The 26,350-nt window shown below is 39.8% G+C and overlaps 1 protein-coding gene across 1 annotated transcript; it reads left to right on the top strand.

The window, feature by feature from the left end:
* The first annotated feature begins 21,777 nt into the window (after positions 1-21,777).
* LOC141785456 (G-protein coupled receptor 4-like) lies at positions 21,778-25,224 on the top strand. Its single transcript, XM_074663784.1, has 3 exons — positions 21,778-22,041; positions 24,438-24,610; positions 24,705-25,224. Exons 1-3 carry the CDS (start codon positions 21,778-21,780, stop codon positions 25,222-25,224), a joined length of 957 nt encoding a protein of 318 aa, XP_074519885.1.
* Positions 25,225-26,350: the final 1,126 nt, after the last annotated feature.

A 26,350-nucleotide genomic window follows, 5' to 3' on the forward strand; every position in this document is an offset into this window, starting at 1 on the left:
TTTTTCTGGAAAGGTGCCAATACTTTGATGAGAAAAGGGGTGAACTGGTCTTGTTCTTAAAAAAAAACTAAGGGTTGAAGACTTGATAAGTGTGGGAGTGTAATATTTTATCCTTTGATTAATAATCCAAGAGAGCTCCTTTGAGTACATTAACTTTATTTTGTGGTCATTTAAAGTGCTCAATCCTGATTGGTCATTACAAAGTAACACAACACAGAAATGATGTTATTCCTTAACAGCTGAAGCTTTTTGTAACCAGCATAAACATGTCTGATTGTTCTCTGGTTAGTCGTCGGAAATTATTCTATACCATGGAGTCAACTTCTATCGACTTCTGAGTGTTACAGAGCTCCCGGTGTTTTGGAACAAAGAGTGACTGTGCTAACTGTTGACTCTCAGCTGGAAACTGGAGATATGATGAATAGACAGTCACTAAATAAGAGTTAATGATCCAGAGTGACCAAAGTAGTCAAAGAGAAAGAAATCAATCAAGCACCTTAACTCAGACTTGGCTCACATGCATATGAAGAAAGCCAACTAATGGTGTTGACCTTCTGTAAGCTAAAACACAAAGTGAACAGGTAGACCTCAGCCTCCCTTTATTACCTCCCTCTGCTAATCACCACCAGCTGAGAGAGAACATCACAGGTGCTCCAAATATCTGCTGATTACGGAGGTAACCTGTAGACCTGGGTATTCAGTTCAAAGTCACTGAGGTCCACCAAGTCCAGCTTCATTTTCAGAGCAGAAAATGGCTCATTCAGCATAAATAAAAGTAATTCCGCAAATGTATGTTATACCTTTAGTTCAGAAGCAGAAACCTGACAATAAAATAAATGAATAAAAAATGTAAATAGAGCTGAATAACCCTTTTTTCTCTTAAATTGAAGAGGTCCCAGCCTAGGGAATTGAAGGCCAGCTCTTTAAGTAAAAAAGTCAACAAAAAATGAATAAAAACATGGTTATTTTAGAGGGAAAAAAAAACAAGTGCAAACATGAATTAACTTAAGATCTTTCTTTTCTGTTTTCTTAAATTAAAGAGAACCCAGCCACCAAAAACTGAAGGCTTACTTTTAAAGTAAAAAAGTCATTATCTTGAGAAAAGTGTCAACTAAAAAGTGTCAAATAAAAACACAATCCAAAAAAAAACAAACAAAAACAAAAAGAGCTTTGAAGCTTAAGCTTTGAAAACCATGTTTTCTCATTTTTTCTCTTTTTATTCTTTAACTTTTCTCGTGAGAGAAATGGGCCAGTGGATGTTTCATACTGGGCTCTAGGTTTAATTATTTGTGTGTCTTCAGCTCAGACTTCAGGGCATAACTTTTCTCAAAAGAGTTGTGTTTTGTTTTGTAGTGGCACTTCATGTCGCAGCTCGTAATTAATGCCATGAACTGGTCGCAGGAAGAATGAACATCAATTGCCCAGCCCATTCTTTAAACCAATAGTTTTCCACATCAACCTTTCTTCTTTAAAGTTTAAAACCAGCCTACTTTAAGACCAATAAATAAGATCAAACTTCGTTCAGAGGTTGTGACTTATAAGAGTTAAGTATGTAAAAGAGCCAGGCCCAGTTGATGAGTAAAAAAGCCAGGTATTAAAGAGGAAGTGATGTTTAGAGAGCTGTTTTTTATACTGGAGGAACCCCATTCAGGGTGAGACAGACCCCTTAACAGGACTGCATTAATACTTTTATTGAGAGAAGAATGAGTGATTCATTGGGACATTTCTAGTTTTCAAGAAAGCCACTGAATAAAGTCAGAAGCCATGAGGCAGAAGCTGTCTCCTCTGCGCTTTATAATTGAGCTAATCTCTGTTCTCTTCTTTCCCCTGTCTGCCTGATTCGATTGGTTTCCTTTCCAATGTTCTAACTGACAGGTTGTAACACAGTATGAGTGAAAATCCTCCTACACCTCACGTCTCCATTTCCAACCTTGTGACAGTTGAAAAATTGAACAATTGATACTTCTGACAGAAAATCAATTAAATCCTGTGGCCACTGTCAAAGCGCTGCGCAGGAGGAACAGGAGTGTGCTCTCGCATGATTTCATTTATGTAAGGCACTGTCGTACTCACCTGCATTTTCCTGCTTGTGTTGCGTTTCTTTGCGTATAAGGAAAAATAAGGCAATAATTTGTAAAGATATGACTGTGTTGTCACTTTCTACAGTGTTAAAAGAACTGGTTGTGCTTTCTTATTGTGCTGCCATTTTCCACTTCTCAGTCTGTTTATTTTTTTGTTAGGATTTGTGGAATGAACTATTCCTTTAAGCAGCAAGTTAAATGTATATTCTACGATAACAAGGGCAAGGAGGAACTCACAGTTAAAAAAGAAAACATAGACTGTGCAAAATATGAAGAGGGAGTCTGAGTAAAAGAGGGACAGAAGACGAGAGAGAAAGGGAAACAGACACAAGTGGCCCCTGTGGCACTGTGTGATAAGGATATTATGTAGATTGAAATGCTTCATGCAGGTTAAAATCAGCATAAAATGTTGCTTCAATTTTCTTTTTAAACTCACACCATGGTCTAACTGTCGAATTATACTCGGACTCCACTTCCATAGTGATCTGAATGCTGATCAGGTTTTTAATCTGAACTCTGAAGACACACAGGACAGGAATAAAAAGTTTTAGTTCCAGTGTCAAAGCATTAACAGGGCGCAAATCTGCATGAATAACATTATACTTTTAAAGATATTCTTCTCACCCCATACCCTATTTGACAGTACGGTTAGCCAGGAAAAACACTGGCAAGAGACGGTGGAGTGAAGACATTTGGCTTTGAGCTGGGTCCAAGCAGAGGCCAGAGAAGCAAAGGCTTCTCCACACAAGCCCCTGAGCTAATCCAGCACCACTACAAAATTCACCACTCACAAAAGTGAAACCTGACCTTTATATGGTAGAAAAAAAAGTTATATTAACAAAAGGTAAACTGTTTTTGTATTTAAAAATATCAATTAGAATTAATTAGGGTTTTAGATTTTTATGGCGCAACAAAGCCCCCCCCCCCTTTTTTTTTTGTTACATATATAACAATATGAATCATTCAACATTTTGTTAGATGATCGTTTTGCCCTTTACCATTAGTTAATGAACAGTGCAGCCAGAAACATGAGAACCCACAGGAGAACCTCAAGCTGGACTACTCGGCCATTGGCTGAGTCAAACCAGAGGCCAGAGAAGCATGAGCTTTGTGTCAGTGCAGTCGACCCAATAAACTATTCCAGAGCACAGGTGCCACTACAATATATACTCCTGACAAGAACCCCACATGCCTGACTTTAGGGTTAGAATAAATAAAAGCTATGAAAAACAAAGTTTTTAATTAGTTTTGTAAACGAAAAAAACTTTATTTAACCCTCTAATGCATAAAACATTAAAGCATGAAAGCTGTGTCAAGTTTTTTGTTGTTGTTGTTGTTGTTGTTGTTGTTGTTGTTGTTCTTTTTTTTTAGGTGGCTTCATTTTCTTATTTGGTCATAACGTGCACAACTGTCAACAATCATGGTATTTTCACACATTATTTACATGTTTTATTGTTGATAAGCTTTTTGACCCTCTGATGCTTGTCTTTTGCTTTCCAAAATAAATAAATATATGAATGAATGAATGAATGAATGAGTAAATGAAACAATGAAGTACTTCAAAAACATACTGTTTTTCTTTCTTTCTTTCTTTCTTTCTTTCTTTCTTTCTTCTTCTTCTTCTTTTTTTTACATGCCCAAAGCAGAATAAAAACACTTCAGGAAAAAATCTTGCGACAGGCTGATATGCAGTCCCACCATAAAAGTCATTGCATTTAGCTTGTTTAATGGAAATTTAGGCTTTAAATACTGGCAGGAGATTCTGGAGAGAGGTCATTCAGCCATGAACTGAGTCAAACCTGAGGCCAGAGAAGCAAGGGCTTTGTTTCTTTATCCACAAACAACTGACCTAATCCAAAGCACCTGTCGCAGCGACATTCTCGCCTGACAAAACCCCCATGAACCTGACTATTATATGCTTATAAAACAGGAGAGAACACCAGGCAAACAACATTTTTTTATGTTCATCATAAAAAAACAAGAAGTTATTTGCAACCAGACTCAAAAGTAGAGGCTTTAGTCTCCCTCCGTCTTCTGTGCTTGGCTCGGTCCCAAACACCAGTAGCATTGAGAAATAGTGAGACAACAGATGGAGCGACACATTTCCTTAAAGAGACTTGTGGTGTGCTGTCAGATTACTTACACATCACGCATTACTTGTTACATGACCAGGCCTGGGAAGGGAGCATTTCAAAATGTAGTCTTACATCTCCTTTTACCTGTGACACCACAAGCATGACATAGCACATTTAATGCAGGTGTAGACACTCAAATTAAACACAGTCTTTTCAGCCCACATAAGCAGCTGCAGTGGTAACCAGCACTGGGACAGCAGCCAAACACTCATTCAAAACCCGCCTTGTGTAACCTTGAGCATCTTGCTGACATTATGTTGTAGCAGTAGCATCAGTGTGGCGTGCATATTTACATTTTTGCAGGCAGGAGACACCCAGTCTCTACATGTGCAACAGTCACACCCCGCTGTGTTCTGGCAAGAGGTGCCCCTACACAATAATGGAAAAGATTAGTCATGGAGGATGAGAAACAAGGACGTTGTTGTTCTGAAATACAGGGCAAAAATGAAGTGTCAGCATGTGTTACATGATGTTTGATATAACACTTCCTACAGTGTTACTATTTCACATGCACACATCACAGGTGAGCTGGAAACCAGTCAGCGCCGGTTGCTTGTGTTAAAAGAGTCACAGATGAAAGATTGTTGCCTAAAGTTTCTGGCATGTTTACCAGAGAGATAAATTAAAGCTGCTACATTTCTTTGAAAAAACTGTTGATTGAAAAAAACTGCATCAATGTAAAAAAAAAAATTCTAAAAATAAAAAAAGTAAATGTCTGGAGATCTTATAAATTCGCACTAATTGATCGGCTGTTATTTTTTATATATTATTTTATTTTATTGTTTATTTATTTATTTATAATTTATTTTGAACACTGTTTTTATTGATATTTTGCATGGGTAAACCTGTACCATTCAGTGGAGTTTCATAAATAAAACATTTTAATAACAATCCAGAAATGTCAGATAAATATATAAACAGATAAAACATCAGATTTAATGTGACTGTTTCCAAATAAAAAGCACAAAGAAAATAATAATAATAATAATAATAATAATAATAATAATAATAATAATAATAATAATAATAACAATATTAAACAGATCAAACAAACAAAAAAGCTCTCAGATGAAACAAACTTTCAGCTTCTCAATCTTTGCTATTCAAGTCTCTTCATTGTTCTAAATTTTACATTCGTTCTAGCCACTTCATGAGGTTTACATCAATTCTTACTAAATAAAAGATCAAGTTGATTAACAATATTGTTTTTTTTTCAACTCAGCCATCCTACATAGATATTTGCTCAGCTGCAGAAGGTTAAACTGATTGTCATCATTTCCTTGCCTCCATATCTTATTGCAAATGATCACACCTACACATGATTAAAACTTTTTTGCAATTGTAGATGTTGTTGAAACCTTGCTTTAAATAGATCATGTTACAGTTGATTAGAATGAATGAAGTGTAAGGGAAAGTAATAACTTATACTACACAAACATAATTAGATATACTCCTCACCCTCCTGCTGACTCTTGGTTCATTAGTTTTGATCACTTGTCAGTGGTTACATGAAGACGTAAATAAAAAAAACACAACCAAGGCTGCCAGTCAAAGGGAAATATGAATTACAAGAAGAAAGAAACCTATATTTTTTCATTAGTGTTATTATCGTTGTAAGTTTAACCTGTTTCTCTCCTGAAAAGCTTCCCCCTGCTCACGCAGTATGAGTCTGTGTTTCTGTGACATGCAAGTTGTCACCCCCTTCGATTTAATTCCATCTCCATCAAACTCTGACAAGAACTGCAGTTTCTAGAAGGTCCATTCAATATCTGTTCACGTATTGCTGCTCCATAAAGCGAATGGTTAATGTACCTATTGATTGTTACGATAAAGATCTGCGAAAGCGCTGACTGCACTCGCTCTGGATTATAATGGGCAGTTAAACGGCCACATGTGAGCTTGCGTTCACACGAGTGTGAGAACGCCTTTGTCCACTCCAAACTGCTGGAACTGACACTCACATATCACTAATCCCCAAACTGCTCATTACATGCTGTCACTGCAGCCCAGCTTTTATTGTGTAGCTCTCACTTTAATCTGCTGTATTGGTAGTTTTTGAGAAAGGTTTAAAAGAAGAGGGACCAGAGACAAGAGCAGCAGACAGTGTTAATACAGTATATTTATATATTATTGATGATGTTTTGATAAGAAAGTAATTTTTGCTGCTATGGCTGTGCGTTGTCAGACTTTTATTAGGACTGAATGGTGCAACAGAGCAAAGATGGAACAGACACTGATCTGTGTTATCCTGGTGTGACAGATTTCATGCCCCAAATTCCAAGTGTGTAGTCCACTGGTCTTGTCTATCTACAATCTACATTCCAACCCTCACCTATGGTCATGAGCTGTAGGTAGTGACCACAAGAACACAATCGCGGATACAAGTGGCTGAAGTCAGCTTCCTCCACAGGGTGGGGTTCAGGGTCAGCCTTAGAGACAGGGCTCAGGGCTCAGACATTCAGAAGAGAGTAGAGTCCTTGCCCCTCTGCATCTAGAAGGGCCAAGTGAGGTGATTCAGGTGTCTTGTAAGGATGCCTCAAAGATGTTTCTCTAGAGAGTTCCAGGTATGCCCATCTGGGAAGAGACCCAAGGGTAGACCCAGGACACGCTGGGGAGATTATATCTCTCGGCTGGCCTGGGAACGCCACGGTACTGTTGTGGAAATGTTCCTGTTTCTGGTGAAGAATGAAATAGAGTCTTCTGCCGACCAGCAAGGTATTATTTTCTTTGCAAAGAAAAGGTCAGTTAACACGAGAGCAGTCAAAGTGAAGAAAAGACCTCAAACATAGGTAGAGTAAAACATTTATACTTGAGGAAACCCCCCCCTAAAGTACTCTTCACACCCCTCTGTCTGCTGCAGGAATCCACATTGCAACAGAGCCTTGAAGCTGGGCAGAAGGTGTGAGAGGTCTAGACAAAAGACGAAAGGGTCTGGAAGTCCATTGAGGAATCTGGAGGTGGGGTGTCTCAAGAAAGCAGGAGATGGGGCGTCTTATTCATTCATTCATTCATTCATTCATTCATTCATTCATTCATTCATTCATTTTCTGAACTACTTATCCTGTTCAGGGTCGCGGGTGGCTAGAGCCTATCCCAGCTGTCTTTGGGCAAGAGGCAGGGTACACCCTGGACTGGTTGCCAGTCAATTACAGGGCTGACACATAGACAGACAACCATTCACACACGCTCTCACACCAATGGGCAATTTAAAGTGACCAACTAGCCTGATATTGGGAATGTGGGAGGAAGCCGGAGTACCGAGGCCTGAATCACACGTATATGGATATTTTTTTGATCAGATAAATTTTTCCTTGTTTAAAAAAAAATCTGTCCACACCACAGAAATATCTCTGTCCACACGAAGAGGCCAAACTGAAAACGATCGCCTCTGAAGCCTGCAATGCCATGCCTGGCCGATAAGTGGCAGGTTAGCAAAATGTGAAAACCATAGAAGAAGAACGTTATGAGCATGCCCAGTCAAACACAGTGACTTGTTGCTAGGCGCTTGACGTCAACGCGTCAACACCAGCTCCGTTTAACACCGCTACACAGATCCACTCAACCGGATATTTTTTTTTTCTTCACTTTTTATCCGTTTTTAAAAATCTCCGTTTACGTGGGTGAAATCTCCGTGTTCGTGTGGTGGAGAGGCCCAATCGGACAGAAAAATGTGCATTCAGGAATATATCCATATACGTGTGGTTCAGGCGTACCAGAACATGCAAACTCCCACTGGCCGAGCTGGGAATCGATCCGGTGACCTTTTAGCTGTGAGGCTTCAGCGCTAACTGTTGCGCCACCATGCAGACAGGGCATCTCAAGCAGTGAAAACAAACTAAAATTGCAATTACAGTACCACCACCCCACCACCCCACCACCCCACCCTCGCCCCAGATAAGCTGATGGAAGTGGCCGGGGGGACAGGGGCCACTGGTCTTCACTGATGACATTGCTGCCCTCAAGACCCAGACCTGGATAGGTGGTGGAAGATGGACAGTTGGCAGGAACTAGACCTAACTTAGCATCATCATCAATCAGACATGGACAATCTGCTGACAGCCAATCCTTTTTTTTCTTTTTAAGTTCAAGTTAAGTAGTTATACACAAAATCCCGATTTACATCAGCCCAACTGTGCTTGAAAAATTAAGGATGAACTGGCAGGTAAAACCAAAATTAGTTAGAGTGCAATTTCTGTCTTACTGTTTCACTTTCACAACAGTGTGCAACAGATCTGGGTATAACATCTGGTTTAATTTGTGATGTGTGTGACAGTTTTACGGTATCAAACTGAGCAGTGTAGTGATAAATAAAAAATATAAAAATAAAAATATAATCCAAAGTGGAAAGCTTGCCTGGTCCTATGCCATACAACAGCTTCACATGAATCAGGATCAGAAAAGAAAGAAAGAAAGCACTGGCTTTGTTTTATTAAGCTGCATTTTTACCACTTAAAAATAATGAGATTATCTGAAGTTTATACCAAACAGTACAAAAAGTAACATGCAGTTTTGAAAACAAACTGCAATGAACAGATGAGAAAAACCTCATTGTCAGCTGAGCTTAATTAAACCAGGGGAGGGTGGGTAACGAGACACAGGTGTGACACATTAGGGTAATCAGAAGAGGAGGAAACACAGGGCACAGGAAGTCAAATGAGAGACAAGGGTAAGTTACACAATAAAACAGGATACATGGAGTAAATAACAATAGGTAGCTTATCATCGAGGAGATGTGCCACACAGGGCACTTCGTCCTTGACCACAATTTGAAAAAGAAAGATCTAGTGTACTTAGAAGCTATTTGGGGTAAGTGTTATGAACATGAAACAAAACGCAATTTATCAAAGGAAACTGCTTTTGTTGGTAAGAAAATATATTCTTCCATGTTACTTTATTCAGCTAATTGCTCTCCCTCCTACCTGCACCACCCCTCCAACTTGGCTTTAAAGAAAAGTTTCAATATCAAAGACCTCATGACTACAAAGCCTTACACCTGAAGAAGTCACGCTGTGCCAGTTTTCAACTTGATTTTCTGTGACTGTAGGCGCGGAGTGACACGGTTCACATTACAGGATTTCAAAGGCTTGAAGAAGAAAATGAAAAAAATCCCAAACTGCTCACACAGCTGCAATTAACTCAAAGCTGACATACACACAAACCCCATACAAGCAGATGTCAAAGGAGGAATCTATATATTGTGCATTTGTATAAAACCAGGCACCTGCACACATGCCTTTACATGTGCATGTCAGATGGAGAGAGAAAGACACAGCAGCAGCAAGCTCTAATGATCCACGTGGGTCCTTTGATTTAATTAAAAATGTATGCAGTCAAAACCAATCATCCCCACATCCTTCCTCTTGTACCACATATTGTCACACACTCAACCAGGTGCTGTTCAAACTGAATCCTCACACAAATCTGGGGAGATGTTCCTACAGAGAGCCTGGAGAACCACAGTGGGGATTTTGATACTACAGGTTGCAGGTGGTAATTACTGGGTGCAAATTGCAAAATTACCAAAGCATAATTTGATTTTTACATGTCTGACACCCTGTACTCGGCCACCTCACCTGCATTCATAGCCGAAAGAACTCGCGCAGAGAAAATGCACTGCAGTGACTAACTGACATTAGCTCAGTCTGAGTCTCAGGCAAATGGGAACACAGTGCTGCATGTAAATAGTGTTCAGCACCACAGTGTGCTGGACAGCTCCACCTCAGGCCAAGCAAGCTTGATTATTCCCCACTTCGCTATTACAGTGTACTAATTTAAAACAGTAGCAAACTACTTTGTTTCTTAGGGCTGTCCTGAGGAAGTGACAACTGATAAGCTGCAGTGAAGGGAACCTGTGGGCATGGAAGCAAATTCTTTATCATGCCATTATAAATCCAATTTACAAAAGGGAGGGGGCATTGTATTAATATAAAAAGAGAAATTATTCAAAGCATATATTTAATTCAAACAAGGAAAGGTAATTTATAGAATATTCAAAGTGCAAGGTTTTGAGCATTTCAAACAAAGCTTTTCAAAAAGTTGGGAAAGGGAAAACAAAGCACTGGCTAAGATGTAGAATACAACAAAAAAAAAAAAAAAAGCAAAAGCACGGTGCGACATTGTCCAACTAATAAAGAGGAATTCCGTAGAGTTTCAGTCCCCCCAAAAAATAAATAAATACAAAAAGGTTTATCAACTGTGAAGGAGCATGTGGGGATGTAGTTCACCAATTTTGGAATACTGGGCCTCATTCATGCATATCTTCTGAATTTCCTTTCATTTGTTCTCACAAGAAGTTTGGGATAGTTCTAAGTCTGATTCGCAAGTGATTTTTAAACTGAAGACACCTGTGGCCACACAAAACCAAAGACTAGACCCAAATGCAAGACTTGGTAGGCAGGAAACAATTCAAAGTCTGTTTAATTCAAATAAAAAGGGGGTACATGTAGACTGTCAAAATAGACAGAAGTATCCACAAATGTGAGGCAAAATCATGAGGAAAAAGGGTTTAAGTATACAAAAATGACATTAAAGAGGGGGTACTGTGCTTTTTTGAAGTAAGAGATCTTCTCAATGGGACTTGCTGAAATAATGAGGTTTCCACCAATGGACCCCTAACTGGGTTACGACACATTTGAGGGACAGGCATTTAACACAAAGGTCTGCCCGTACCTCTGAAACCTCAGGAGAGCTGGCCAATCAGAGGGAAGGGGTGTTTTTTTGGGAAGCAGGGAGCCTTAAAGGGATGGCAGCTTCAACATGTGTTTGAATGTTTCAGAGGCTGGTGTGAGAGCTTTCTAAAATGAAAAAAAGGGGATTTTAATGCTTTGTATCCTGTAAGGCTACTACAGGGGTACCAGAGGAACAGCATAAAGCCTAACAAAAAGCACCATACCCCTTCTTTAACTGTGTGATCTTCCTCAGTTTTAAATCAGTTGAGATGTAAAAATTGTTGTTGCTTTTGGCTAGCCTAACACCAGCACCAGCTTCATTTTATACTATAGTCCTTTCTTGCTGTATATATCTACACATTGGTATCTCCCACTCTCTTTTATGCACACACAAACGCTCACACACGTACACACACGCACACACACGTACACACACAGCTGGGTCAGACTGAATGCATTAAATCATTTATGACTCTCCAGCACTACTAATGCAAACTGCACACGGCACCTACTTAATAATTAAAGCCTCATATTGATTTTGGAATTACAATGCTTGTGTTGAGGGACATTAGTCAGTGCTGTGGATGATAATAACGCTGCAGATTCCTTCCTATAAAGCCGTCTGTAATTCACTGGGTGAATACAGATCAAGAGAAGAGGGGAGGGCAGCAGATGCAAAGAAGTTCAGAAGTAAACTAAAACCGACAGAAACACAAAATACCATTTCTTTCTTTCTTTCTGTCCTTTTTTCTTTCTTTCTTTCTTTCTTTTGTTTGTTTGAAAATACATTTTAAGTTTGTTCTGGAGGGGCCAGCAGCTAGCATTACCTGACTTTTGCTTCGTCACTTTTAAAACAAATTAGAAACAGATTTTCTGAAGAAAAGAAAAGAAAAAAAATTCAGGCCAATCTCAAGGAGTGGATCATTTGTCACATGTTTAAGACTAATGACGATATGTCATGATCAAGCGGCAACCTTGGGTCTAAGACTATGAGACAATAACGAAGTGCTAAAATCTGCTGTTTCTCGAGTGTCCACTTGAGGCTGGCCCCAGAAATACCGGAAGTCACAAACACACCAAGCCAAAAAAAAAAAAAAAAAGCCGTTTTCAAAGCAGAAATTAACCTATTTCACAGCCTGGTTAAAAAAAACCATCTCCTGTCTGAATCGTCAATATTTCTATCAGCACACACTGAACGCGGGGTGAAGTTTCTTCTAACTTGGCTGTTCAGAGGATATTAAGATCACAAGTTCGTCCAATCAGAGGCACAGCTCAGGTCACATGCAGGCGCCCTATAGCTGTACTCAAAGCCCTTGCCACTATCGATATGGTCGCAATAGCCGTTGTGCTTCATTGTCCATTTCAGAAACAGACGTGTAATGTCAGGGAGACTACGTCCATGTTTATACAGTCTATGATCATGATGTATGTTCATAGGGTTTAACACTTAAAGTAAGACCTTTCTTAGCAGCTACTCATTTAGGTTCAGCGTTCCACCTGCGCTTTAGCTCAAATATCTTATTAGCCAGAAATCAACTCAGTGCAATTTGACATGTAGATATAGTCGAGACATCCTGCTGAAGTTCAAACCAGGCATCAGAATGAGAAAGAAATATGAAATGAAGGTCCCATATTGTGCAAAAATCACTTTAAGTCTTTAAGTGAAATTTGTGGGTCTTTGGCTTTCCTCCCAGCCCACAAAATGTGATATTTAATGACAAAACCTGTACTTAGTAGTGCTTGTGAATGTAAAATCCTGACCTAAAACGAGCTGTTTGGATTTTGGGGATTTGCCGATGTCACCAATTCCCTTTTTTTGACCAATCAGGAGGGGCTTTGAGAGCCTGGAAACAATACTGCTGTGCTTGATTTATTGGCTTTTTGGACCAAAACATGTTACTACCATTTCATGAAGACATCAGTGATCCAAATTAAACTTCAGAAAAGGAGCACAATATGGGACCTTTAAGTGACAGTGAATCTGACATGGGTGTTGGTCTGAGTATTTCCACAAATTGATTATCTACTGGGATTCTCCCCCACAACCATCTCTCGTGTGTTCAGAGAATGGTGAGCAAAAGAGAAATTATCTAGTGAGTTCTCTGCGACTCCTTTAATGCCAGAGGTCAAAGGAGAACTGTTTTGGGATTATAAAAAGGCAATGGTAACTTTAACAACCGCTTGTCACAATGTTTGGAGGGACAACATTTCCAAATTTGAAGCAGATTGACCACTTCTTTCGACAAACAGGAAACACCAAAACACAATGGTAGAATCTTGGATAAACCTTGCCTAGTCTGATTAGTCTTGATTCTTGTTCCAACATTCAGATGGTTGGGTAGGAACAACATTGCCAGACTCCAAACGAAACACAAACAGACTGAAAAACAGCTTCTCCCCTCAAGCTGTTACGACCCTGCTCCCCCAACTCAGATAAAATCCAGTAACACTGGTTTGAGCTTTAATCAATTTCAAAGTGCAACACACACTTTAACATTTCTTACTTTTTTGTATTGTGCTTGTTTATTTTATTATCATTGACAATTTCTGCCTGCTGCTATTTTAAAGAGACGCTAAACTGCCTTTCATTGTTCAGGACAAAGACGATGAAGTGCTGTTCTGTTCTATGAAAGGATGGATCCATCCTGCTTTGTACCAACGGTTCAGGCTACTGATGGTGGTGGAAATTTTCTTAGTGGGGAATAAAAAGAGAACTGTGAAATCTTATTGAAAGTTTTGATAAATCATCAACACAATAATATAATAAAGAGTCAGGTCATGAAGAAAGACATTCTTTGTATTATTTTGCAATATTCTTTTCATTTCTCCCACAGTCATAAATCCATAGCCTATAAAAAGTCATTCTAACTCTACAATCCTCATTGTAAATCAGACCTTTAAGCTAGAAGAGGAGCTGCAAGTCTACCTGTTAGTGTTCTGTCACAAGAATCGATACTATAACTCCACTTTGATGAGGGTTGTGAAGTTTACTGTCACATCCAAATGTTGCATGGATGCTAAACATGGACACAGGGTGCTAAGGCTGATGGATAAAAAATAAAATAAACCAAAGTATCATGAAGTGCTTCACTCTGTCTAAGATTTGGGCTGTGTAATATATTGTTTTTGTGATGTTGAAATTGCAAAGCACTCAAACCCAAACTGACTGTCTCATTGAAGCGTTTTAAGAGTCTAGACTTCAAACTGCCAATCTCAAAATGATACGTCTGAGCATATCTCATATGAATCATAAGAGGTATTCAGGAGGTCAAAGAGTGGAGGATCCGTGCAGTCAAATAAAGGACTGAAGAGATAAAACTTTTTGAAAGTTTCACCTGAGCATCATTCATTTCAACCATCACTGCTTCAGTGTGAGAACATCTCTCACGCTCCTCTTCCTATATCGATGCCTTACGGAGAACAAACGCTTTACCTTTAAAGGTCCCATATTATGCAACTTTACAACAAGTTCAAATGGGTCTCAGAGGTCCCAGGACAGTCAATTTAAAGTCATTTCCCGGACTTCAGCCACTCTGTAAATCCCTTCTCCCGAGCGCTCCTGAGAACAAGCTGTTTCTTTGGGCGTGGCTCTAAATGACAATGAGCTGCCCTGTCCACGCCTCCTTCACAACTTCTTGGGACGAGGGTGTGGCTCTGGTAACATGCCGCAGTGTTTACAGAGAGTGCGTAGATATGGAAGGGATCCAGAGTCTGACCCAGAAGGAGAGGCACCTGAAGAAATCAATTTCTGAGTGGTTAGTAACAAATATTATGAGTCTTGATATGCTGCTGCAGTTACCATCAGGTAAACAAAATTAACGCTAGCAGCTTGGTGCTAACCAGAGTTATATGACTATACTGAGCAGAGAGAACTGTGTGCAGCCTGGACTGTTAGTTTTTCGAGACAGTACCATGAGGGACATCTATCAAGCAAACTAAACTGCAGCAGTAACACACACACATTAGTGGTGACTGTGGTTTTAGCATCCATAGTAACAGCTGAGAGTGCGTTCTCTACCCTGTAGCACAACATTAGCTCCACCTCGGGCTACCACGACAAGTAGTCACGTCCAAACAAAAGATAACATTCTGTATATAAAGCTAACTTCACGTGAAATATATGTCCATATATCTTCTCTTTAATGTCCTCTGATATTATTTACTCATGTGTGTTAACGTAGTGTAAGGAAACTAAGTTACAAACCGTAACTTACGTTAGCTGCTATGCTAAAACCACATTCACACAGTTTTCCGTTGCTAGGCGCTGCCCAAGTAGCTGCCTGTTGCAGTAGCTCTCTCATCTTTGTCCGTTTCTTGTAATTTTTTCGTCTCTTTTTTTGTCATCTTTGTATTTGGAGTGGATCATTACTTTGTATGGTTTATTGTTGGTCACGGACACCAAACTTTTTGTGGCTTTGGCGATATTTTACTACTTTTCTCCTGTGTTTGTCTGGAGACCCTGCATGTAACCATGGCTGCATTGTTTACATGTGAAATTAGCTGTTAGCAGCCTGTAGCATGTCAATGCTAACTAATGTAAGGCTTGATGATTTCCCTCGAGCTGAGGAGGAGGAGGTGAGGACGTTGGCTGGTTCTCGGGTGTGAGCTGGGACGTAACGACGTGGACCTGTCCTTCCATCTATCGTTGTTGGGAACGTGGGATCTATCTCTGGTGGGATGGACGAGCTAGCCGTGCTAGCTGTGCCCAGCGGCAGAGGGGCTGCCGGAGGGCGGAGTGGCATCGTGCTGTTCACGGACATGGCTGACGGAGCTGACATCGGACGCTGGCGCCACATTGGAGGAGCTTCGCCTTCTGTGGGCAGACAGGACACAGGAGACAGAGACTGAACAGACTGCTTGGGAGGCTCAGTCCTGGACCCTGTGGAGGTGGAGACTGGCTGGGCTGGAGAGTGGTGGACGGGCTGTCATCATCTATTTTCTTATGGACCTTTTTGCACTTTCTATATACTTTTTTTACTTTGGTTTTCTTAAATGCTGCTGTGACTCCTGAATTTCCCCTCGGGGATAAATAAAGTATTTTCTGTTCTATTCTATTCATCAGGCTTTTGCGCTAGGTAGAGCATATAGTAAAGCAACACAAATTAGTAAAACTTACAGCTCCCACGTATGTAGCTGGGTCACGGACAGTTGGTACAGATCCATGCTTCAGTTTCAGGTTCTTGGCGAATCTTGCTTTGTACTGGGCCTCGTTGACAAAGTAGTCCGAAGTGAAATGGTGAGCACCACTGTTGCCAGATTTGGTTGAGCTATTTCTGCCCAATCACGTTCCAAAACCCGCCCACTTCAGCAAAAACCCGCCCAATAGTGTTTTGCACACAAAAACATTTATTATTTTAATAAATGTGGATTTAAATGCATTTACAGTATTAAACATTTAAGCCCAAATGGCAAGTTGTATTATTACAGACAGTGCATGTCACAGAAAATGTGGAAAAAATGCACTTTCTGTATCCCAGTGCCAGGCCCAAGTTAACACAGCAGCAGTAACATCAACCACCTGCTCTTTACACGTACCAGAACACAGGTAAAATGATTACTACGGACATGGAGACAGTAGATTTACATGAATGTGATGTCACGTTATTATGGCAACATTGATAGCGACTGAATAAGTCACTGCAAATAAATGTGTTTTTAATTGAATATGAGTGAATGAAGTATACTGAATTTTGTATTTGTACTGTTTTTAAACCATAAAATAACAGTTTGTTGTGCTGTTTCCACAATATGAAAAAAACGCCAAATGTTGGAAAAGCAGCCCAAATATTATATACCCGCCCAATGCACTTTTTCCCCACCAGATGTAATCAAAAGTAGCCCAATTGGGTGGAAAACCGCCCAATCTGGCAACACTGGTGAGCACACACATACAACATTGTAGGGGTTGTTGCGGGTGCATCTCAATCAAAAATAAAATCAATCCACTGCGTCTTCAAAACCTGAGATGAAGGAGTTACAAAAAAAGACTTCTGTGCTCTTTTGTGCAGCCAACACCAGAGCAACCACCATGCTTTGCTCGTACCTTCGCCATCTTTACTTTACCAAGGCAGCCAAGGTGGAAAACACGCTGCACAGAAGGGGCAGTACAAAGGGCAAGCCTGGAAGAGTTACTTTTTTATGTACCAGGGCAGATCTCAACTCTGTGTGTTTGAGCACTCGTCCTGAAAGCAAACTTTGTCTGGAGCAAGCAAGCAAAGGAGACAATAGAATTTTCTCATTTCAGGGGTGTTTGGAGACAGGCTGGGGACGCATATTACTGTTACAAAACCAGTCTAAAGTGAATTTTATTTTGCATAATATGGGACCTTTAAGCATTCTTTAGAGAACAAAGTGTTCCCAAATGCTTCTTTAACACTTTAACAAGTTATGTCCTTACTTTTAAGAACAAATAAGGCAACATTCCTCACTGATAGGATTTTATGCAAAGCACAACTGGTCCAAACACATAACAAACATGCATATTGTTTCAGTGGGGTTCCAGTCTGATGCAAAAACTTCCTGACATTTTTCCGTCTCAGTGCGTCTTCTCTGAGGAGACCAGTCTGTTGAGGGTTCACAGAAATGTCAGAGTCCAGATGCTCATGCTCAACCTTTTGTGTGAAGGGCTCTGACATGAAGTGTGAGTGCACGAGCGTGAGATGATGAAAGAAGAAAGTGAACAGGCAGAATGGAAAAAGCACACAAGGAGAGAGGCTAATTCAGATGACATGAAGGTTTTGTGTGTGCTCATGTGTCTGTGTTCGTGTCAGCTCCTTAATGAAAACACGGCTCATAGATGTGGTTTCTCCGGAGCTGACTGTCAGCTCGCTGCTCCTCCAGAAAGGTTCAATAAAAAGAATTCCCCTGGTAGCTGTACATCATTCATTATCATCTTCATTTAACAGCGGTACACTGACTGAGTGCTTTGAGGGCTTGGAGCCAGAGGATATTAGAAAACATTTAAGACCAAAAAAATAAAAATTGACCAAATTCTCTTAAAATATTTGAGGAAAACAGTGAAACATGAACACATGAGCGACAAGGTACTTCACATTGTTGAAAAGATTCAATCATTAGCTCTTCTTCAATAAACTGAATGAAACAGTTGCTTCATCTGGCTCTATTCCCTTTGTTTACCCTCATTTTGGCACATTTAAACACTGGCGTATACTTTAACACACTCAAAGTGAGAAAAAGCTCAGAGTGAAGAAAAACTACAAAGTGATTTTATGGCTTCATTTGATGAGAACCTCACCAGAGAGCACCTTGAAGGCACTATGTCCAACATGCTGTCCATTATCAGGGATTCATGGACTGCACAGAGGTCATTTATTCCTGATAATGGACACATTGTAGGGCATTATTCCACTTACCTCCTGGTAACTCGCCAAAAAGAAAACATAATTTCTTTTACATGCCAGGAGTTTCAGTTGCCATCATTTGGTTTTGAGCTCTTGTTTTGTTTCTACTGCTTGTTAAAGTCTTCATCAGCTTCATCAAAGCACTGGCTAACATGATGTTTAAGTTACACTTGGTTGTAATCGAATGTGAGCTTGTTGCAAACTAAAATAATAATCTGAGGCCTTTACTGTGACCTGTTTCTCTTTGTAGCTGATGTAACCTCAATTCTGAGGAGGAACAGAGAGTTCCTGTGGAGGTGGAAGGTGTCGATCCTCAGGAAATGACAGACACTGTGTCCCACTCAGTTAGGTCTTATTGTAAAGTCTTTAAGTTTCAAAAATGTTTTAAATGTCTAGGTTTTGTTGGAAGCGTGTTTCTGTTCCCTGAAGTGTTAATAAGAAGTGTAGGCTTCAACAATATCATTAAGCTTTCTTTTACTAAATATCTGCACCAAAATCAGTTATTGAAACCACTATCACACACCAGTTCCGATCATTATTGATCATCGCAGTCGGTTTTGGCTTGTAAATGTAATCTGTAGGCAAGGGGCACAATTTATAAATTGAGATTGTGTCATGTAAGTGGGGCCCCTACAAGTGCTTCTTTTGCTATTTTTGCAACTGTGTTTGTCTGTAGATCCTATATGTAACCATGGCTGCATTGTTTACATGAGAAATCAGCTGTTAGCAGTCTGTAGCATGTCAATGCTAGCTGGTGCTAGGCCAGATGTTTCCCCACAAGGTGAGGAGGAGGAGGAGAGGACAACGTGCTGGTTATCGGGTGTGAACTAAGAAGTGACAGCATAGGCCTGTCCTTCCATCCATCGTTATTGAGAACATAAGATCTATCTCCAATAAGTTGGACAAGCTAGCCATGCAAACACAGCAACAGAGGATATACCAGAATACCAGAAGGCAGAGTAGCATCATGCTATTCACAGATATGGCTAACGGAGCAAACACCAGACACCAACGCAACATTGGAAGAACTTCACTTGCTGTGAGCAGACAGGATCCAGGAGACAGAGACTGAACAGACTGCTGAAGAAGCTCAGTCCTGGACCCTGCGGAGGTGGAGGCTGGCTGAACTGGACAATGATGAACAAGCTGTCATCATCTATTTTCTTATAGACTATTTTGCACTTTTTATGCACTTTCTTACTTTTGTTTTCTTGATTGCTGCCGTGGGTCCTCCTCAGTTTCCCCTCAGGGATAAATAAAGTATTTTTTATTCTATTCTGTTCTATACTTAAAGAGGGGGTATTGTGTATTTCTAGGCTCTATACTGTCCCTCTGGTATTTCCAGTAGTGCCTGACAGAGTTTACAGCAATAAAGTCTGTATATCCTTCAATCCGGTGTTTTAGGAAACCCTTCTTTCAGTTTCTGTCTATTATCTCATTTTAGTTTCTGTCTCTTTAAGACTCACTGGTTCACAAACCCCCTAACCTCTGATTGGCCAGCTTTTTTGAGACCTGTCAGGGGTAGACCTTTGTGTTTGAGTTCCGATGACCAACATGTCATGAAGCAGTTAGGAGATCATTATGTGATGATGATGATGATGATGATGATGATGATGATGATGATGATGATGATGATGATGATGATGACAAACTCGGATACACATTTGTATCTTGTTTCTGTTGCTGCATATAGTTTCAGTGTGAGGTGTTTGATGCTTGAAGACATGTCACTGTCATTTTAGGTAAACATTTAAACTAATATGAGAAAGCTATTACCTCTTAGACTTTCATTTTCCATGCTACTGCAAGCACAGGTTTAATCTTTCGATACTTGAGATTGTCTACTGCAAAATCAATCATGTTTGAAAGTGGTGTGTGTTTTCTGTAATATTAAATAAATTAATAAAGCATGCTGTTACCTGAAAGCAGACATGTATCTGTAAAGCTGTTTTGTAACTTCCTACTTCTGAGCAAGTTTTACGTAACTGTAGGTTTCAGTGGCATTCAGTGGCAGAGAGGTGGGAAAAGGATGAAAACCCCATTGGGCAAGTATGTGTGTGTGTGTCTGTGTGTCTGTGTGTCTGCGTGTGTGTGTCTGTGTGTGCATGAATAAACGACAAAGTTTCAGTGTGTAACACTGATGGTTAAAATCTATGACAGGAGTGTTTCTGTCTGAAATAAATTTAGTATTATCATGATAATATTTGACACAGCATTTAATACAAACCCGTATGAAACAAATGTATAAATGAATTAAATTGTTTATTCTGGTAATTCTTTAAGTGATGTCTTTTTATGCTTTGCAAACAAACTTTTCAGATGGAAATAAAAAGAATCAATGACGAAATAAATTGATAATACGTTAATTTAATTAAATCAGAAATACAAATAGAAATGTAAAATTTCTTAAAGGGATGTCAATAGAAGTAATTTATTCAATGATGCCAATGGTTCTGCAAACTGTGGCCCCCAGGTTGTTCTTAAGTGGAGGGGCCTGATGGCAAGAGAAAAAACTCTGTTAGATTTGAGTCATGACTTTGGAGAGCCCGTTGTGGGGTTCTAAGGCCGCGAGACGGTTCACACAAGGACAAAAACTCAAGGCCGTAACTGAGAGAAAGACCAGACAATGTTGACAAATGATCATGATTTTTGCAACATCTAAAACAAGTGTTTGCTAACACTTTCCTTATCTCACAAAAACTGTAGTTGTGATGCAATTTCTGTCTCGCTCAGTGGGCACATTATCAGAAAAAAGTTTTTCTCACTTCCTTACAAGTAATCAGTTACCATCATATTAGCAGATAGTTTGGGTGCAGGCAAACAGGTGAACATCTGGCACTTCATTCAGGTAAGATCTGGAAACTTTTAGCGTTCAGCATTAAATTGAGTTAATGTTGCCAGAATTGAAAACAAATTTATAATAAGATATTGTTTATAGTGAAAATGCGATTTTGTTTTTGTTCTGCCATCTTGTTATTATTATTGTAGTTAAAAAAAATAAAATAAAATAAATAAAACAATGAATTGAGTAAAAATAGTTAAAGCAGTTCTGAAAGGATGGATTTTGAGCCAGAATTTGCATGATGTGGTGAAGGTTGTGCAGTTGTGGATTTGTTCTGGTAGGGAGCTCCAGAGGGTGGGGGCAGTGATGGGAACCCTCTTTTATTTGTTGCAGCGTATTGTTTGTTTTAGTGGTAGGTGTGTGGCTGTATAAAAACAACATATGAAGAAGATTTCTTGATGGTGTTTGCAAATGAACTCTTGCTTCCTAAAATGTGTTATTGATTTTTATGTGTTAAGGTTTTCTGCCTCTAACCTTTAACCTTGGAATTTGAATGAATGAATCTTATATTTACTCTTAACTTTATTTAAACTAAAATGTTTCAATTCATCAACTGAACGCTTAGTTTGAAACCTTCTTTTGTTTCTATTAGAATTTGAGCAAATCATATCATATCATAAGTTATACGAAATGATTTTCCAGTTACTTTTTTGTTCTTGATCTCTGTAACTTCAGGTGACACTCTAAGGAATGGAAGATCACAATTACACCACCATCAGATTCTTCTACAACGACAGCTTCACTGTGTTAAAGCCTGAACTTTACACTGAATTTCTAACACCGAATCATCCCACTCTCGGATTCTTCCATAACAACAGCTTCACTGAGTTAAAGCCTGAAGATAACATTGAATTTGAAATGCACTTTAATGTTGCAATGCACGTTGCAACATGCATAACTATCTCTATTGGCCTTCCAATAACACTCATGACCATCTTCGCTCTCTACTCTCTGGTAAGTATGTTATGACCCTACTGATTTACTTTCTATGTTGTGTTTCTATTGAACTGCGAGGCTGTCTGAAGAAGATCTGGATCTGGGTTGGTTCTTGCTTCAATGTTTCCCTTAACCTGAGTTGAGCTTGTGCACTTGTAGAATACTTGTGCTTAAACTGTGAAGAAGAAAAGGATTCCACTCCATTCCCCTCAGCTTGAATGTTCTTTATCAGGTTAATCTGCAGATTTAAGACGACTGACATGACCTGGTCCATCAAAGGATAGAATTGGAATGAGCATGAGAAAAACAATAAAAGAGGGAACTTTTCTTTTTAATTTGTACTCAAAGAAAAAAAAAAGAATTAAAATGTCACTTTAAAAGTCACACTTTTGAGGTAAAAGTTGAATACAGTCTTACACAGAAAGTCAAAATGCAGACATATAGGTCTTTCAGAAAGAGCTCTGACACAGCTCGATCTTAGTGGTCTGGTGGTTTCACAATGTATTACAGCTTTGCAGAAGCACAAGAGGAGCGACTTGTTCTGTGTGCATGTTCTACATTTTTACAACCCCTTCCTCTAATATTGATGCAACCTTAAGTATTATGAAATTACACACTCTGGGTACTGTGTCAGTACAAAGGCAAAGTGGTGGCACTCTTCATTCTGGCACTGTTGCAGTGTTTTAGTTAGTGGTGGGAAAAGCAGTTCATTTCAGTGTACTGAATCAGTAGAATCAGTTCAGTAAAGTGATTCGCTCAAAGGAATTGTTCAAAGGGTTTGTTTACAGAATGATTCAGTACTTTTCTGAAGCTCTGTGAATCAGAATTTAATGAGCTGAAACATGACTGAATGTTTTCCCTGACCAGTCTGTTAAAGCTATGGCCTACGATCTGAAACCCAGTGTAGATGGTAAGACACATTGCAAAAAACTCAGCCAACCCCACCACCCCCCACCCCCTACCCCGTTCCAAGATCCCGCCCCCCAGCTCATATCGCCCTACCTCACCTCCTAACAACTTGCCCCCTCCGACAGAGGGTGTGTCTTCACCAGCTCAGTTTACAATGCTAAAGATGTGTGGCTAACTTGTGCTAAAATCCATTGACACAGCCTACCTGTTCCGACCAGCAATGTTCAGTCATTAGCCAGTATAGGCACAGACTAACCAGAGTTGTTGTTGCTGACATCTCCCACTGTAGTAAACAAAGTCATTACCTGTTCAACAAAAACTCAGCTGTCTCAGCGTCAGGCTTCAGCCGCAAATCCCTCTGCAGCTTTTTCCACCGGTCCTACATTTCTCCAATTTTCAGTCTCCATTGGCACCTGTTTCGCTCAAAGTTCTTCATTGCTTCAGCCTTTTCCTTGAAACGTTTTCATTTTCTTCCCTTCCCTTGTGGAGGGTAACAGTAACAGCTTCCTGGTTTCGGTCTTCTCTGGCTCCATGCCGCTTCAGTAGCTGAACAATTAGCTGACGTGAGAGGGGTAGTGGGGAAGGACGAGGCGGGACCATGGGCGGGACGGTGCAGAGCAGGGGTTGCAGGGGATTGGACTCACGCACAAACCTAAAATGAGGGGAACTGTGGTTTGGATTGGTCAATTATTATGCCGTTTTGCAGCTAATGTACTGAATGTTTTGGGGTTTTTTTCAATCTTTTTGCTTTTTATACTGCATAGATCAGACCATAATGGCCTCATAAACAGTGTTTTTAATAATTACCAAGCTTCCAAATTGTAGACCATAGCTTTAAGCAAGTTCAGTACACAAATCACTTACTGACTGTGAGGACTGAGAAAAACGTCCTCCCAGTCAGATCCTGATGGACTGAAAGAGAGCTTCACCTCAGTCAGTTTGCGAGTGATCTAAGTCTGAGCTCCTGTTCAGCATGATCATTGAACACCTGACTGAAGGTGAATGTGCAAGTCACCAGCTTCACTGCAATGAGTGTAACATAATTTAACTGAGACCATCTTCACTGTATGTTAAAACAGTCAGCTGAGTAAAAGACTCTAACTTTTCCCCATGCATCCAGTTATTGTTTTTTTTTTCTTCTTTTTTTTTTAAAATAAGAATAAAAGTTATCTGATTATTAACTTTAAATATTGAATAAGATTCATTTCTATAAACCCAACCCTTCCATTAAGTTCAGGAGGAACAAGTAAAAAAAGCTCAGTTTTCAAAGACATAGGTGTCCCTAAATGATACTGCAGCCAAGTCTTTGATTAGGACAGAACAACTCCCTTGTGACATACAGATCTAAAAGCTGATGTAAGCCTTGATGTTTATTTTAAAACATACCAGTCCGTCTCAAATGTTACTTCAGCAAAACAATCAGTTTCATGAAAAAAAAACATATAAAAGTGATACTACAATAAATTTTTACAGCTGCTTCTTCACTTTTCCAAATTTTCCTGCAGATACGAAAGGATCACGTTGCTCCAATCTACGTCATCAACCTTCTCATCACAGACCTCTTTCAGTTCTGCTGTATGATTGTTTTTGAGTCAGCGGTCTTTGGTATTGTGGATTATATCTACCACTGTCTTTTACTGACCAGTGTTGGCTTCATGGTGTGCGTCTCTCTGGAAAGGTAACTATCTGTCTAAAATGTATGTGTTTCCTGCTCCACTGTCTGTATTATCCTGCTCTTCCTCACAAGACAGTTTGTCCCTCTTGTATTTCAGATACTTGGTCATCGCGCACCCACTGTGGTACAGATTCAGACGAACAATCAAGATCTCTGTGGCCGTCTGTGTTGTGGTCTGGGTGATACCCCCTGTCTTTTTCTTTGTTGTGCTTCCATTGGTTGGTCCTTCAGTTGCACAGATCATCTTCTCCATTTTCTTCATCATTCCCTTCCCACTGTTTGTTTTCTTCCTGGTTGGGACTCTCAGAGCTCTCTCTGCCTCTATCTCAGTCTCCTCTGAAGAAAAACGACGAATTGTTGGAATTCTGGTTCTGGTGCTGCTTATTTACACACTGCTGTTCCTGCCAACCATCATTTTTTTCCTGGTAAAGGAGGCCGAATTATACAATCTTCACTTCCTGTCGTTTATGCTTTTTAAGCTGAGTCCTCTTGCAGATCCATTTCTTTACATTTTCATTAGAAAAGACATTGTTGGCAAGTTTCTGGCTGCTTCATGTTGGTGTAAAATGGAGAGCAATGATAACAATGAACCTGCAATTAATGTTGATGATATGTAGGGAGAAAGTTTCATGGAGACGAGAGCAAAAGAACATACCAGATTGTACATCAGCTCAGTTGTAGCTAATGTGTTGTTTTAGTGGTAGATATGATAGTTTCTAGATCATGTAATCCATTTCTAATTTTAGTATGAATCAAAATTTTAGTTTGTGTTATTCAAAATTTTTCAGTAGGATTTGATCCAAAATTTGTTGATAAAAAAACAGGATTATCTTGACCCCAACAGGGGTTTGGATTTTAAGGTGGATTTCACGAAGAAAATGTAGTAAAACTTTAAAATTCGTCAAATAATACAACAATTGTATCATTAAGTGTATATACTTTTGTTAATATTTTGGGAGTTGAACCCGACAAGAATATTTTTTTCACAATATCATCTGTTACTAGTCAGTCCCTCATAGCTAAAATACACCTGATGCATCTACAGTGCGTCTCCATTCCGCTTTGGCAAATGGATCATATAGGTTTCAAATCAACCTGTCAACTTACACTGGATCTATTCTGTTGCAGTATGTCTGCGTGGCTGCTCCGTCGTGTTGCAGATAATATGCAGCCATCCTATTTTTGACGGACGCAGAGCTGTGACACATAAATTCAGCCTAGGGAAGATCGAGCAGGACAGGAAGTTGTGACCGAAAACTTCCTAAAAACACCCAGTGACTTTCAAAATAAAACAGACCGTGTCAAAATCAGTTCGTATTTAGCTTGTCTATGATGATAAACGGACATAATGAGTGGAGCCAGACCAGGAGTCAACAGGTTTGTGGTTTCACAGCCCAATATGAATGAAGAAAGACTTATCAATGGAGAGGGGAGCGCAGGAAATCTTTGGTCTGTGACTCCAGCTGTCTGACAGTCACACAGCTTGTCGGAGTGAGTTGACAAATGCAGTCAAGACGCAGCGCAATGGAGTCGCACTGCAGACGTGTATTTCAGGCCTCATTCTGACAGAGGGTCAGAGGTTGGTGTGGTTCTGAACAGGCTCAGGTGGATCAAAGTCATCAGCACAGAGAGAGACACTGTGCCTGGTAGCATTGCTGTGCAGGACAAAACATGCAAGTATGATGTGTATTATGTTTTTCTCAGAACATTCTTTATTTAGTTCACTATTGGTCATTTAGCGTT

The sequence above is a fragment of the Halichoeres trimaculatus genome, unplaced genomic scaffold, assembly GCF_033239565.1.
Source record: "Halichoeres trimaculatus isolate MK-OKI-2021-1 unplaced genomic scaffold, fHalTri1.1 fHalTri1_scaffold_23, whole genome shotgun sequence".
Classification (NCBI taxonomy): domain Eukaryota; kingdom Metazoa; phylum Chordata; class Actinopteri; order Labriformes; family Labridae; genus Halichoeres; species Halichoeres trimaculatus.